Source organism: Meles meles, chromosome 15 (assembly GCF_922984935.1).
Source record: "Meles meles chromosome 15, mMelMel3.1 paternal haplotype, whole genome shotgun sequence".
NCBI lineage: Eukaryota > Metazoa > Chordata > Mammalia > Carnivora > Mustelidae > Meles > Meles meles.
Window position 1 is genome coordinate 30,721,844 of NC_060080.1, and position 12,892 is coordinate 30,734,735.

The 12,892-nt window shown below is 42.8% G+C and overlaps 1 protein-coding gene across 9 annotated transcripts in view; it reads left to right on the forward strand.

The window, feature by feature from the left end:
• Positions 1 to 12,892, forward strand: part of RMDN2 (regulator of microtubule dynamics 2) — a 64,712-nt gene that overhangs the window by 46,627 nt on the left and 5,193 nt on the right. For all 9 annotated transcript variants that reach the window (XM_045979860.1, XM_045979859.1, XM_045979852.1 and 6 more), the window contains 2 exons: positions 5,413 to 5,466; positions 5,940 to 6,020. In XM_045979860.1, coding sequence (XP_045835816.1) covers positions 5,413 to 5,466; positions 5,940 to 6,020 — 135 coding nt within the window. The remainder of the gene's footprint in view (positions 1 to 5,412; positions 5,467 to 5,939; positions 6,021 to 12,892) is intronic.

The window sequence follows — 12,892 nt, forward strand, 5'->3', positions numbered from 1 at the left end:
GCTCAGTGGGTTAAAGCCTCTGCCTTCAGCTCAGGTCATGATCCCGAGGTCCTGGGATCAAGCCCCGCATCAGGCTCTCTGCTCAGCAAGGATCCTGCTTCCTCCTCTCTCTCTGCCTGCCTCTCTGCCCCCTTGTGATCTCTGTCTGTCAAATAAATAAAAACTCTTAAAAAAAAAAAATCAGGCTCTAAACTGTATTGTCCAACATATTATACATACTCATACTTTTTTGTTGTATCTTAGGGTTTGATTTTGTAGAACTAAGAAGGAATTTAGAAAACATATATTCTAAGATCACAATAGATTTCATTGCACTTTCCATTTCTGATCGAATGGTTAGCAGCTACCTACAATGCCCTGTGGAAAAAGTAAGTGTTCTGAGATCAAGCATGAGCCCATTAGAAAAGAGTGCAAGGTATAAAAGCGCAGGGGCCAAACGTGTCTTTTTTTTTTTTTTATTTAACGTGATCTTTTTTATTTTATAAAAAAGGAAATCAAGGAACTTAACTTTTTCTAGTGTCACACAATGGCAGGCCAAAATATGTATATAGTCTAAGGCTGTGTCATCCCCATTTCTTCACCTTTTTATCTACCACTGAGAATTAGTTCTTCCATTTTACATTTTATGAGTATAAATTTATATATATGAGTATATTTATATATATGATATATAAATATATATAAGTATATAAAATACCATCCTCAACTGAATAAACTGAATAAACTATATATATATTTATATATATAAGAGTATATTTAAGATAGTTCATGGTGCGAAGCTAATTAGGAAAAATGTCATTTGGACTTGAAACTCATTTCTTCATAGTATCAAAGTTATAAATGGATGCTCAGGTTTTCAGGACATTGCACAGAAGTTCTTCAGGTGCTAATATACCCAAAATACTACCCAGATAAAATAAATGATCAGAGGCCCAATAATGTAGAGGTAAGGATTGCAACCTCTAGAATCAGACCATCTGGGTAAATCTCAGTTCTGCCATTTACCAACTGATTAACCCTGGACTGGTTTCTTAACTTCTCTCTCCATTTAATCAATGACATGGAGATAATAGTACCTGACTCATAGTGTTGTTGTGAAGATTCAGTAAGTTAATACAAGGAAATTGCTTAGAGTGCCCTGTACCTAGTAAGCCCAATAAAGGCCATAGAATTTTAACTCCATTAAATTGTAAACACCTTGGCCAACCACCTTGGGGACCTCACCATTCAGTCGTGACTTAAATTTTGTCTGAAAATGCATTTTGTGGTATTTGTTGAGGGAGTGAGAAGGCATAAGGAAAGCTTCTCCCTGTGTCGACTGCCACAGCAAAGGGTCCTGAGGAGCCCAAGGTGCTAAGTTCAAAGGCTAGAGGGGAAGTAAGAGCCGGGGCGGGGTGGGGGGGAGGAACTTCGATCCCATACCCAAGGGGAATCCAGAGCCTTGGTCCTTGTTGCAGGACCAAGCAGCAGGTTGGCGTTTTGGACCCCAGACTTTAGAACTACTGTCCCCAACTCTGTCCCCCCAAAGAGGGTTCACAGGGGCCAGGAATGTGTCCCCAGGCCATCCAGCTCAGTCCTGTAGAGATCTGGAGCACTGGCATTAGAATCAGACAGTTTGAGACCTAAGTCTTTTCCCGTCTATATGACCTAGCCATTTTCTTTATTTCTCTTAATCTTAAATTCTTCATCTGTAAAGCAGGCATAATAATACCCACTTTCTATGGTTTTTGTGACGATACATAAAATAGTTCATGTAAGTTTCTTAGCTCAGGGTCTGGCACATTAAGTTCTCTAACTGAAAGTAAATGTTAGCTGCTATTTATTTCACTCTTACAACTGGTGGAGTCTGATCCTCCTCAGCGTCACAGCCTCTCGGGAGGCAGTTGTAGACCAGGAGTCATCGTTGAATCCCCTGTGGGAATTCTTTGCAACTATTGCATGTTTCCCACCTCAGCCAGAATTCTGGCATGGTTCCCTCCAGCAGTGGTTCCCAACTTCAACTAAACATTGGAATCATCTGGAGACCTTTAAAAAATGCCAGCCCAGGCCACAGCCCAGACTAATTATTTCAGGATCTTTGACTATATTAAGGTGTAGTTTATACACAATAAAATCCACCCGTTTTAAGTATACAGTTCACTGAATTTTGACAAATTTATATACTCGTGTAACCACAACCATTTTAAGATATAGAACATTTCCATCACCCTCAGGAGTTATCTTTGCGCCTTCGCTGTCAGTTTCCCTCACCCTCTGCCCCTGGCAACCCCTGGTCTGCTTTCTGTCACTATAGATTAGTGTAGCCTATTTTAATAAATGGAAACAGAGCTTGTATTTTTGTGTATCTGGCTTCCTTGGCTCAACGTAATGTTTGAGATTCACTCATTTTATTGGTGTATCAGCAGTTCCTTTTTATTGCCCAATAATAATCCATTTTGTGGACATACCACAGTCTGCTTATGCATTTGCCTATTCGTAGATTAGAATTGTGGCCAGCGGGCTATTGGGGCCATTATGAATAAAGCTTTTATGAACATTCATATGCAAGCTTTTAGGTAGACATGTTTTAAAGTTTCTTTGCTAAGTTACCTTAGCAAAAGGAATGGACTTGGGTCATAAGGGAAGTATTTTTTTAATAGTTTTTTTTTTAATATTTTATTTATTTGACAGAGAGAAATCACAACTAGGCAGAGAGGCAGGCAGAGAGTGAGGAGGAAGCAGGCTCCATGCGGAGCAGAGAGCCCGATGCGGGGCTTGATCCCAGGACCCTGGGATCATCACCTGAGCCAAAGGCAGAGGCTTTAACCCACTGAGCCACCCAGGCGCCCCGATAAGGGAAGTATTTTTAAAAGCTTGATCAGTGCTTTTAAAGCTCTCAGAGCTCCTCCTGTGCAGCCCATGGCATGGTTGAGAACCCAGTGCCTTGAGTATGTGTAATAGGATAACAGGTGTAGCGATGTTGGGGAATCGGTGGCCCTGGTCTCCCCTGCTGTTTGCAACATATGATCTGTGGATCCCCTCAGTGGTTTTACCACCTGCAGAGCCTTCATCTGTGTCCTGATATGACGGAGGGCAGCTGCCTGAGGTTGTGAGATGTTCTTAAAACACCACTGGTTTATTCAGTAATGTTTATTAAGCACATACCTCGTAACAGATACAGAAATGATCAACACAGCTCCTGCCTCCAGGGAACTTATACAACCAAGACCAAGTTAACTACAATATTCTGTATTATTATTGAGTATTATTATTATTGCATTATATTATTATAAAGTATATTGTTATTATATTACTGTATTATTATAGAGTGTTCTAAAAGCCTAGCTAGAAACTGCTGCCTAACTAGAACATTCTCCTGAGCAACACTACCTTCCTTGTTATTAAGTAAGCCCTTTGGTAAAAAGTCAGAATCTGCTCCATTTTAGGAAGTTTGTATTGTTCGTAACCTATGTTCCTTTGGCTGCTTCTTTTTTTTAACCATGGGCACAAAAAGAGATTTATAGTTATTATGGTTAATTAAACGTAAGTGCTAAGGTGTGTATGCAGACTTAAAATGCCAACATTAAAAAAAGCAGCAGCTGCATATGCTCCTATGTTGGAGCAAGTTTTCCAGACAGGATTTGGACAGAGCAGGGCAACTGTTGGACATAGAAGAAGGTACAACAGAACAAAGTTTAAGTGAGCTCTTATTAGAGTGATTTAAGAAATGCACTTAGACTCAAAGAGTAAGAGTTGAGATGGAAATAACTGAACAAGAGAGAAGCAACAGAACCAGAATCCAACAGCACTGTGGATGGCCCTGTGGGCTTTTCAAGGCTCTGACTAGGACTGCACTTGACAATGTCCTTCCATCTGTCAGCAGCCTTGCAGTCTCACTCGCAAGTTCTTGGCCAGATCCACACATTGTTCATCCATTTGGTCCTAAAGACTTAGACCCAGTCTGGCTCCCCACCCCAAGAGACTTTTTTTTCCTCCTCCTCCTAGGACCCTTGCCTTTTGGATTTTATAGAAAGTAAATGTCCTTTACCAAGGATGTGCCCTCCTCAGCACAGGAGGAGCTCGGTCTCAGATTCCCCTCCATTAGCATCCATCTTTAAAATCTATGTATCCTTTTACTCAGCAATTCAACCTCTAGGAATCTCTCTTACAGACATAATTCCACATGTGCCCAAGCATACAGGAGCAAATGTGTTCATCAGTCATTATTAGTGAGAGTAAAAAAAGGTCTCATAGAGGATTTTTAATTTAATTACGGCATATGTGTATTATAAAATACAATTCTTAAGAACAATGAGGTAGATCTGTGTATATTAACACAAAAATGTACCTGTGATATGTTGTGGAAGAAAAGTTTTGGACCAATACATAGAAATGGTCCCATATTATTTTTTTTTTTCAAAAGCGGATTTTTTTTTTTAATTTGTGTGTACTTGTAAAAGGTCTGGTGGGATGCATGTCCAACTGTTGATAGTGGTTACCCCTGGGCAATGAGACTGAAATCGAAAATAAAATTAGAACAAAGAAACTTTCACATTTTAATTTTTTAAATGTCCATATTATTTGTATCTTGTAAAACAAGCATATCTTTGTAAATTTTTTTAAGTAACCTTCTTCTATTGGGTTGTGTATCTCTCTGGGTTGGGTTCCGGGGTCAGACTGGGGGCTTATATTTGCATCAGCCCTTGCAACTGCAGAAGGCGACCCTGACTGAAGATTGACTTAGGTTCTAAAAAGTGCTTTCTAGTGGCCATGCCAGATGCCTGAAGAAATTCTTATTCACCAGAGCTATAGAAAAGGAACTGGTGAGTAAGAGTTTAGTAGATGAGGAGTAAAGTGCCTTCATCATACCCACTTATTAAAATCTGCACGTAGGTCTGCTACTTGGACTAGTTGTTTCACGGGCCAGTCGTTGCTTTAAAAACACTTGATGCAGTGGACTCCAGATAGGATTCAATTCATGGGATGTGTTGAAGTCCTAAGAAATCATATACTAATGCAGTGGAGGCTTGTCATGGGAGACCAGTCATCCTCTGCTTAGTTCCTAAATAGACGTGAATTGTATATGATTTGTCCTGGGAAAGTGTATCACCAGTTGTTTTTGTTTTTGGAAGGAGAAAAAGAGAAGGGATAGGTTACACAAAGGAATCCCAAAACCTCAAAGTATCGCATTGTTTCATAAGCTTTATGAACGTAATAATAACTTCATTTTAATGGATAATCTCAAAAGCTCTATTTCCACTCAAAAGGTACTTGAACTGATAAAATGATTCTGATATAACACAATCAACCTAAATTTTTAGGACAGTTTGGTTAGTATTTGATTTATTGAAATATATCCTCTTTACTGGTGGCTGTGGTTGTTGTTTTAATATTGTCCCATTAATTCTCTTTTCTATTTTCTCTTAAAATCAGGTTGAAGAACTACACCCTGGTTTTTCTAAGTCCAATTACTTGTTCTTGGCCAAGGTAAGAAAAGCCACTATTTTTGTTTTTGTTTGTTAATTTTATTTATTGGGGAGCCTGGGTGGCTCAGATGGTTGAGAACCTACATTTGGGTCAGTTCGTGATCTCCTGGTCCTGGGGTTGAGCCCCATTTCAGGCTCCCAGTTCTGTGGGGAGCCTGCTTCTCCCCCTCCCTCTGCCTTTCCCCCTGCTTGTGCTCTCTCTGTCTCAAATGAATAAAAAATATATATTTTTTAAAGATTTTATTAATTTTTTAAAGAAGGAGAGAATCTCAAGCAGATCCTGCACTGAGAGCAGAGCCCTCCTTGGGGCTCAATCCCATGACCCTGAGATCATGATTTGAGCCATAATCTAAAGTCAGACGCTTAACGGACTGAGCCACCCAGGCGCCCCGGAAGACCACTCTTCTAAGATCACTTTGAGTCCCTTACATAAAACTGTGCTTGCCTTTCATATGGACTGTTTTTCATTTCTAGTGTTACATCGATCTTGAACAAACAGACAACGCTGTGAAGTTTTGTAATTTGGCAGTGTTGCTTCCTTGTGTTACCAAAGAGGTAAGTCGCAACAGTGACAATGAGGGCTGTTATTTTATTTGTCCTTTTCTGGCCTCAAATATGGCTTAGAAATGTCTGGATTTTTCTTCCATACTAACATGTAGTATAACGTTTTAAAGTCTGCTGTAGTAGACTCCCAGTATCTTTAAGGGACACACAAATCATGGGCTAGTAGTTAAAATATCCTAATGCCTGTTAAGTGTTAGATAGCAGAGAATAGGCTAAGCCCCACTGGGGGAAGGAAGGAGGACAGCCTCATGCTGGGGAGCTGATGGTGAAGCTGTGATAGGCAGCAGACAAGGAGGCAGGCTGTCCACGTGCCTGCCATCCTCAGTCCTCAGCTCACAGCAGGGGAGGCTATTCTCTAGCAGGAAGAAGATTAAAAATAATGTATTACCATTTTCTTGGTCTTTGGACACCTACCATGAATGAAGAAGAAACTGTCTTATTCTTGCCCTTTTGTTTACTGATTTAGCATTCTGGATGCGCTCTGGTTTAAGAATTTCAGAGTTAACAGTCCCGTCTGTGTTCCTGTGAGCCATATATTGGTATTGTGGGAACGAAAGAAAATAAATGTTTTCCTTCTTCCTTCCATACCAGCAAACATCATTCTCTGAATCACAGCTAAAAGAAATGCCTCAAGGGGCACCCAGGTGGCTCAGTCGGTTAAACGTCCAACTCTTGATCTCAGCTCAGGTCTTGATCTCAGGGTCGTGAGTTCAAGCCCCATGTTGGGCTCTGCACTGGGTATGGAGCCTACAATTTAAAAAAGGGGTGACGTGGGGAAATAAATGCCTCGGAAATAGGCAGCACTCTCCTTCTCTGTTGGAGCCACACTGGCTCTGATATTTGTTGTGATCTCAAATATGAACATGTAAGGCATGCCCACAGCCCTCTGTAGCCTAGAATATAGGTTAGATAGCCAAATAATGGTAGCTCAGGGTGAAAAGCCTGAAGAGCTAAGAGAGGTACAAATAATTGGTTATGGAAATATTGAAGATGGAAATTATTTTCACCTAGAAGAGATCAAGGAGCATCAGAGGTGGGTTTTGATGATGTGGAGGTATGAGTGAAGCACGTCGCAGGTCATGACCAAAGCCTCCACGTGGAAAAGCGAAGATTTGTGTGCTTGGAGGGAAGGAGGTGTTCAGGACAGTCATGGGAAATACAGATGATAGGGAAGTAGAACAAGACCTTTCTGGAGCTTCAGGTTTCAGGGATGCCCATGTCTGTAGACGGGGCTGGCCAGCCCTCTCTGGGCCTTCCCAGCAATCACCTGCTCCTAGGTTTGGGTGGCTAGGTTCGGGTGGCTCCTAGGTTCGGGATTTCCTACAGGGTTGGCTGTCCTTCTCTCTCCGACCCTTTGGTGGGTTCTGTTGGTCAACACTGAGTACGCAGCACAGGCTTAGTAGCGACACTTCCCCACAGAAGACATTTTATGGAATTTTGGGGGCAGAAAACAGATTTTGTCCCTCTGGTTGCCTGCTCTGTATTGGTTATGGGGACCCTACCAACTTGCCCATTTCTCCTGAATGATGTCACTTAGGTTACATGCAGTCATCTTAAACTGGGTGTCTATGCATTCTTATTAGAATTGAGATTAGGATACGGTATGGTAATGAAGTATGATGCCTGGTGCGACATGCGACTACTTGTGCGCGTAGTTCAGCTCTCATCCAAGGGCTAAGTATCAGTGACCCCTGAGGTTTGGTCCTTGGTCCCTAAGTGTCTCCTCTCCTCTCACCTGTCCTCCTCCCTCCCCACAAACCTGTTGTCCATGACTTCTAAATGCTGTCTCCCTGCCAGAGTCCTCAAATTTGCATCTCTAGACCTCCCTTCTGAACTCTAGACCTGCTTTTCTGCTTCCTGTGTAACATCTCTACCTGGGTGTTTCACAGACATCTCAAACTCAGCTTGTCATCAGGCCTTTGGATCTGCTCTTCTCCATCTTCCCAACTACTAAATGGCACATTCATTCATCAGTGGGAATGCTGGGAATCATCCTTGACACCTCAGCCCCCGACCCAGACACCCACCCGGTCCCCAAGTTCTCAGACTTCCTCTTCTAAAACATGGCCGTGAGCCACCCAACAGCCCTCTCGCTCTGCTGCCCCCACTCCAAGCAGGAAAGCACCCCAGTTCACTTGAACTGCGACGTGGGAGCCTCCCACTGGCCGCACAACTTTCTTCCTCCCTCCAGGTCGTTCTTGACTCTCCTTAGCAGCCAAGGTAGCAGATTAAGCAAACGTCAATCTGTCCCTTCCCTCCTTGAAAGTCCTAAATGTGTAACACAGCCTTCAGGGCTCTGGTGTAGTTTCCCTGCTCTCCTCACCTCTGCACCATGCTCTCCCCTGCCTCATACCCCCAGGCCCTGTTGTTGCCTCTTCCCGAAACTCTCCCACTCAAGCCCTCACTCCCTTCACCGCCTTTATTCCTACTCACCCTTCCAGCCTCACCACGAATGTCCTTTCTTTAGGAAAGACTTCCTTGAGGCTCCCAGGCAAAAAAGCACCTCGTGCTTTTCCTTCATATCATTTACAGAGCAATGGTTGCCTCATAATGGGTGTGATTGTCCCAAGAGAGTCTCAGCCAGGTGTGTTTCGTTCACCCCCCTATTCCTAGTGCCAGGGGCCAGGCCTGGCAAGTGACAAGCACTCATGAGTCCTGGCAGGAAGATAACAGCATGCAAACAAAAATTCTGATGCTGGCAAGCAGGACTGATGATAAAGGTAACTAAGAGAGCTGGGCCCTGTGGAAATACTTGGGTAATAAGCAAAACAGCATTAGTAAATATTTCCCATGTTAACTTTTTTATTTTTCCCAGTGATGCTTCTGTTTGCATTTTCTAGGAGGTTTGCTCTTTTTGGGTTTTTTTTCAAGGAGTTAAATGTACTGTCAGGAATGTCTCCGTTTCTTTTTTAGTTAGCAAGTAGGCTGAGGAGAGTTATCTGTAGTACCCCTGATCTCTGTAAGGTTTTCCTGACTGAAGTGCATCCCAGTAGTGAATCTGCTGACCAGTCTGTTCATTTGCAAAATGTCCAGCAAAGCCACGAATTACAGTGAAGGCCACCGACCCCTGGCGCACTCTGCCTCGCAGGAACTTGCATGACCTGGGCGCTGCTTTCTCGGGGAGCTTGTAACCTCTTCCCAGCGATGAGCTGTCTTCCGTCCCCTCCAGGGGGCTGCCCCTCATCACACTGCAGTCGGTATTGGGACTGTCAGCCCTTGGGCTCTAGGGCCCAGATTCATGCACGTGAGCGACCTAGTATTCCCAGAACTTGAAACTACAGTATTTTATTATTCATGTGGACTTTTCTTGACCCCAGGAAGGTAATCTCAGGTCCTGAGAAACATTCCGTTTTTAAAATTAAAGGGATTCCTGTGTCTGAGGCAGTGTGAGAATGCTTGATGAATGAAGTCATGACCGCACCAGCAGCCTGGGAGTTCTCTGCCTGGAAGAAGGGTCAAGTTACCGACCCCGGCTGTGCTGCGAGCGCTCAGAGCATGAAGCAGGATGTGGTGTTGTGTGTCACAACGAGGGAAGTGAAGCTCTGATCCGGGAAAGAAACAGACTGTTCTTCAACGGCTGTGCTATTTTGAAGTGAAATTAATTGCTCTTCTAAGACAAACTCTTATAGGACAGTAAATAAAATATACGAGGAACAATTCCAGGAAGAAGAGGACGCCGGGAGTGCTCCAAGTAAACACTCGTGTGTCCCGTCTAACAAGTTCTTGGAAGTTACCTGTTGTTTAAAATCCTGGGCTCTATCTCCATACTGTTACACAGATTAAGAATCATCCCTCTTACCAGTCACCACTCTTAGCAATAAAATCCTAATCCTGCTTTAATTTTCTGTCTTAATTAAGACCTTATGTTTGATTTTTAAATTATTATTATTTGTTGTTAGTCACCAGACAGTACATCATTAGGTTTGATGCAGGGTTCCAAGAGTCATTGTTTACGTATAACACCCAGTGCTCCATGCAACCCGTGCCCTCCTTAATACCCATCACCGGGCCAGTTTTAATTAGGAGATTGGTTTCTCAGATAAACTTATAAAATTGAATCAGTCTACAGATGTTCACCCTGCCTTCCTGTTAACGGAACACGACAGCTCCGAGGAGTGAGCGGGTCACTTACTGAAACCCAGCAATGCTGTCCAGGGTCTCATTTGTTAGAAATTCTGATTTGCCCTATTTATTTCTGGTTTGGACTTATTTCTTATAGATTGACTCATCTGTGCCATCCAGGCCTAGAGAATTGATTCTTCCTGGTTCATTTTAAAAGAACTTAATAAGACCACTAGTGGATGAACAGACTGTTCTAATTCTCTAAACAGACATGTTCATGAGCTGCAGATGGGCGGGTGCTACCCTGTTTACACCCCCCATTTCTACCCTTTCAGCTCTGGTATTGATCGGCATTCTGAAATACTGTATTCAGTCTTCTTGATACATAATGGCTTTGTTGCATTTTTTAAGTTGATCTTAAAAACACCTTCAAGAAGTTTCTTAAACCTCCCTTAAATAATTTTCTTAAAATAACTGATGTCAGAGCATCAGTTTGGAATCAGTCATTCTTAAGCTGTACCCAGTCTAGTCAAGTTGACGTTTGACGATCATTACCAAATGCCAGGAGCATAACAATGTAAGTATAAGAATAAGTATAAGAATAGGAATAAGTAAGAGAGAGACTTCCTCGTCCAAAGTTTTTGGTAGAGAGTATTGATATATATCTTTTTCCATAAGTGCTTCTTCTTGTGGCACTTGTAATCTCTTCTGGGTGTGTGAGTTATTTGTAACATGTCCTTTGTCCCTTTCAGGGAGCTCTAAGCTCATCACACTGCACTTGACATTGGCAATGCGAGCCCTTGGGCTCTAGGGCCCAGATGCTTGCATGTCAACAACTTTACATGCCCAGAATTTAAAACTACAGTGTTTTGTGGAGAGGAAGTGTGCTGTCTCAGCAGAAAGGTCTGCATAGTTTGAATCTGGGGAGGCAAAGAATAACCTGAACTCAAAACCATAACCCGAGTCCTCAGAAGATGCCATTTGCACAGATATGGCCCATATATATCGAGTGCCTGAAACGTAATGAAGACCTCAGAATTCATCAGATCACTGTGCAGTTGACCTCCTACGGAGGGAAGAACTTCAGTACGGGAGAGTATCACCCCCTGTGAGTGTAGCCAGCACGGCGAAGACTTTAACTGGAGGTTATCCCTGAAGGATCAGCATAAAATCCACATGTGGACAAATGAACTGATGCGTGGATGTAGGCAGACTGTTAGCAGCCTCTCCTCTCCCCCTTAGGAGCAGGGATTTCATGCTGGAGCAGAGCTCCTTGAATATAATGCGAATGGGGAAATAGCCACAGCTCAACTGACTGGTCTGTGGTGCTGGAGAGAATCCCTACAAATGTAACGGATGTGGCAAACTCTTCACCGCAGACTTACCCTTCAAACAGCATGAGTGAGTTCGCACCGCAGAGAAACTCTATGAATGTCATGTCCGTGGTAAAGCCCTTAGCCCATGCTCTGACCTCAGCCATCATGAGAACACACGCTGGAGAGAAACCCCCATACATGTAATGGATGTAGAAGCTTCAGCCTCAGCGTTAACCTTTCCACAAGAGTCCCCACAGGAGAGACACCCGACAGCCTTCAACCAGAGCTCAAGCCTTGGAAGACACAGAACACTGAAGACAACACAGAAAACAAGAAGGAAAACAGCAAGTCTTCACCAGGAGGAGGAAGCCACTTGAGAAATACCAGATAATTCATATTCGAGAAGCAATTCAGTGAAATAAACAGGAGAAACCCTTTCCTCACAGAGTAACATTCCAGGACACGTGAGGATTCTCACTGTATTGAACTCCCTCAGAATGACAAATGAAGGGAAGTCTTCAGCCATCACGCATACCTTAGTCAGCCTTCAAGGTCTTACACTGGGGAGTCCCTTGGGCTTCAAGTCCAAGTAGAAATGCCTTTATCTGCAGCTTCTATAAGAACTCAGACTGGAGAACAAAACTATCAAGAACGCTTTAGAACAATTCAACATATAATTTAGACTTTTGGCAAATGTTATGGCACTGAAAATAATGCAGTGTAAAAATGTAGAACTGAAACGCGTTCTTGGACATGTAGAAGGGCAGAATCTGGTAACATGCAGTAGGCTATAAGATAATCCCTCCTCAGTAGATTAATAAAAGTTGATGATAAAAAATCTGATACATTGGTATTTGTCTTCAAAAAATCATGAAACGTGCTGAGTAATCAGGCCATTTTCCCTTTGTTACCTCACTGTGGAAAGCTAACCAGTTTCTATTCTTTATGCAGCTCTAAACATATTTACAAAGACTTTGTTCAATCAGAAAACAACTTTTAATGTAACCGAAAAATGGAGAACACAAAACAATACGTTCCAAGGATTATATTAGTGTCGAAATATGTATGTACATGACAAAGGTTGAACGGAAACACGGGCCATAAACACACACGAAGTGGTTCACGTGTCTCGGATGGTACTGATGTGGGTGGCCCTACTTGATAAGACACGAGAGACAAACGCTTGGAATTGAGAAATATGCCTAAAAGCATTGAATCAAATGTACGATGTGGCTGAAATGTTGAGTACTAGAGGGAGAAAAGAGATGAGAACCCTGTGTATCTTTTTCTTAAAGGAGGGGGAACCCATTACAGGGTCTTAAGCAACAAGTAACACAGTGAGATCCCGGGGAGGGCACACCAACTGCCATGTGGAGACTGACTTGGCTCGGAGGGGAGCAGAACTGGAAGAAGGGGTACCATTTAGGGAGCCCCTGCAATAAAGCAGGCATGAGCCAGTGACCTGGACTAAGGTGATGGCAGCGA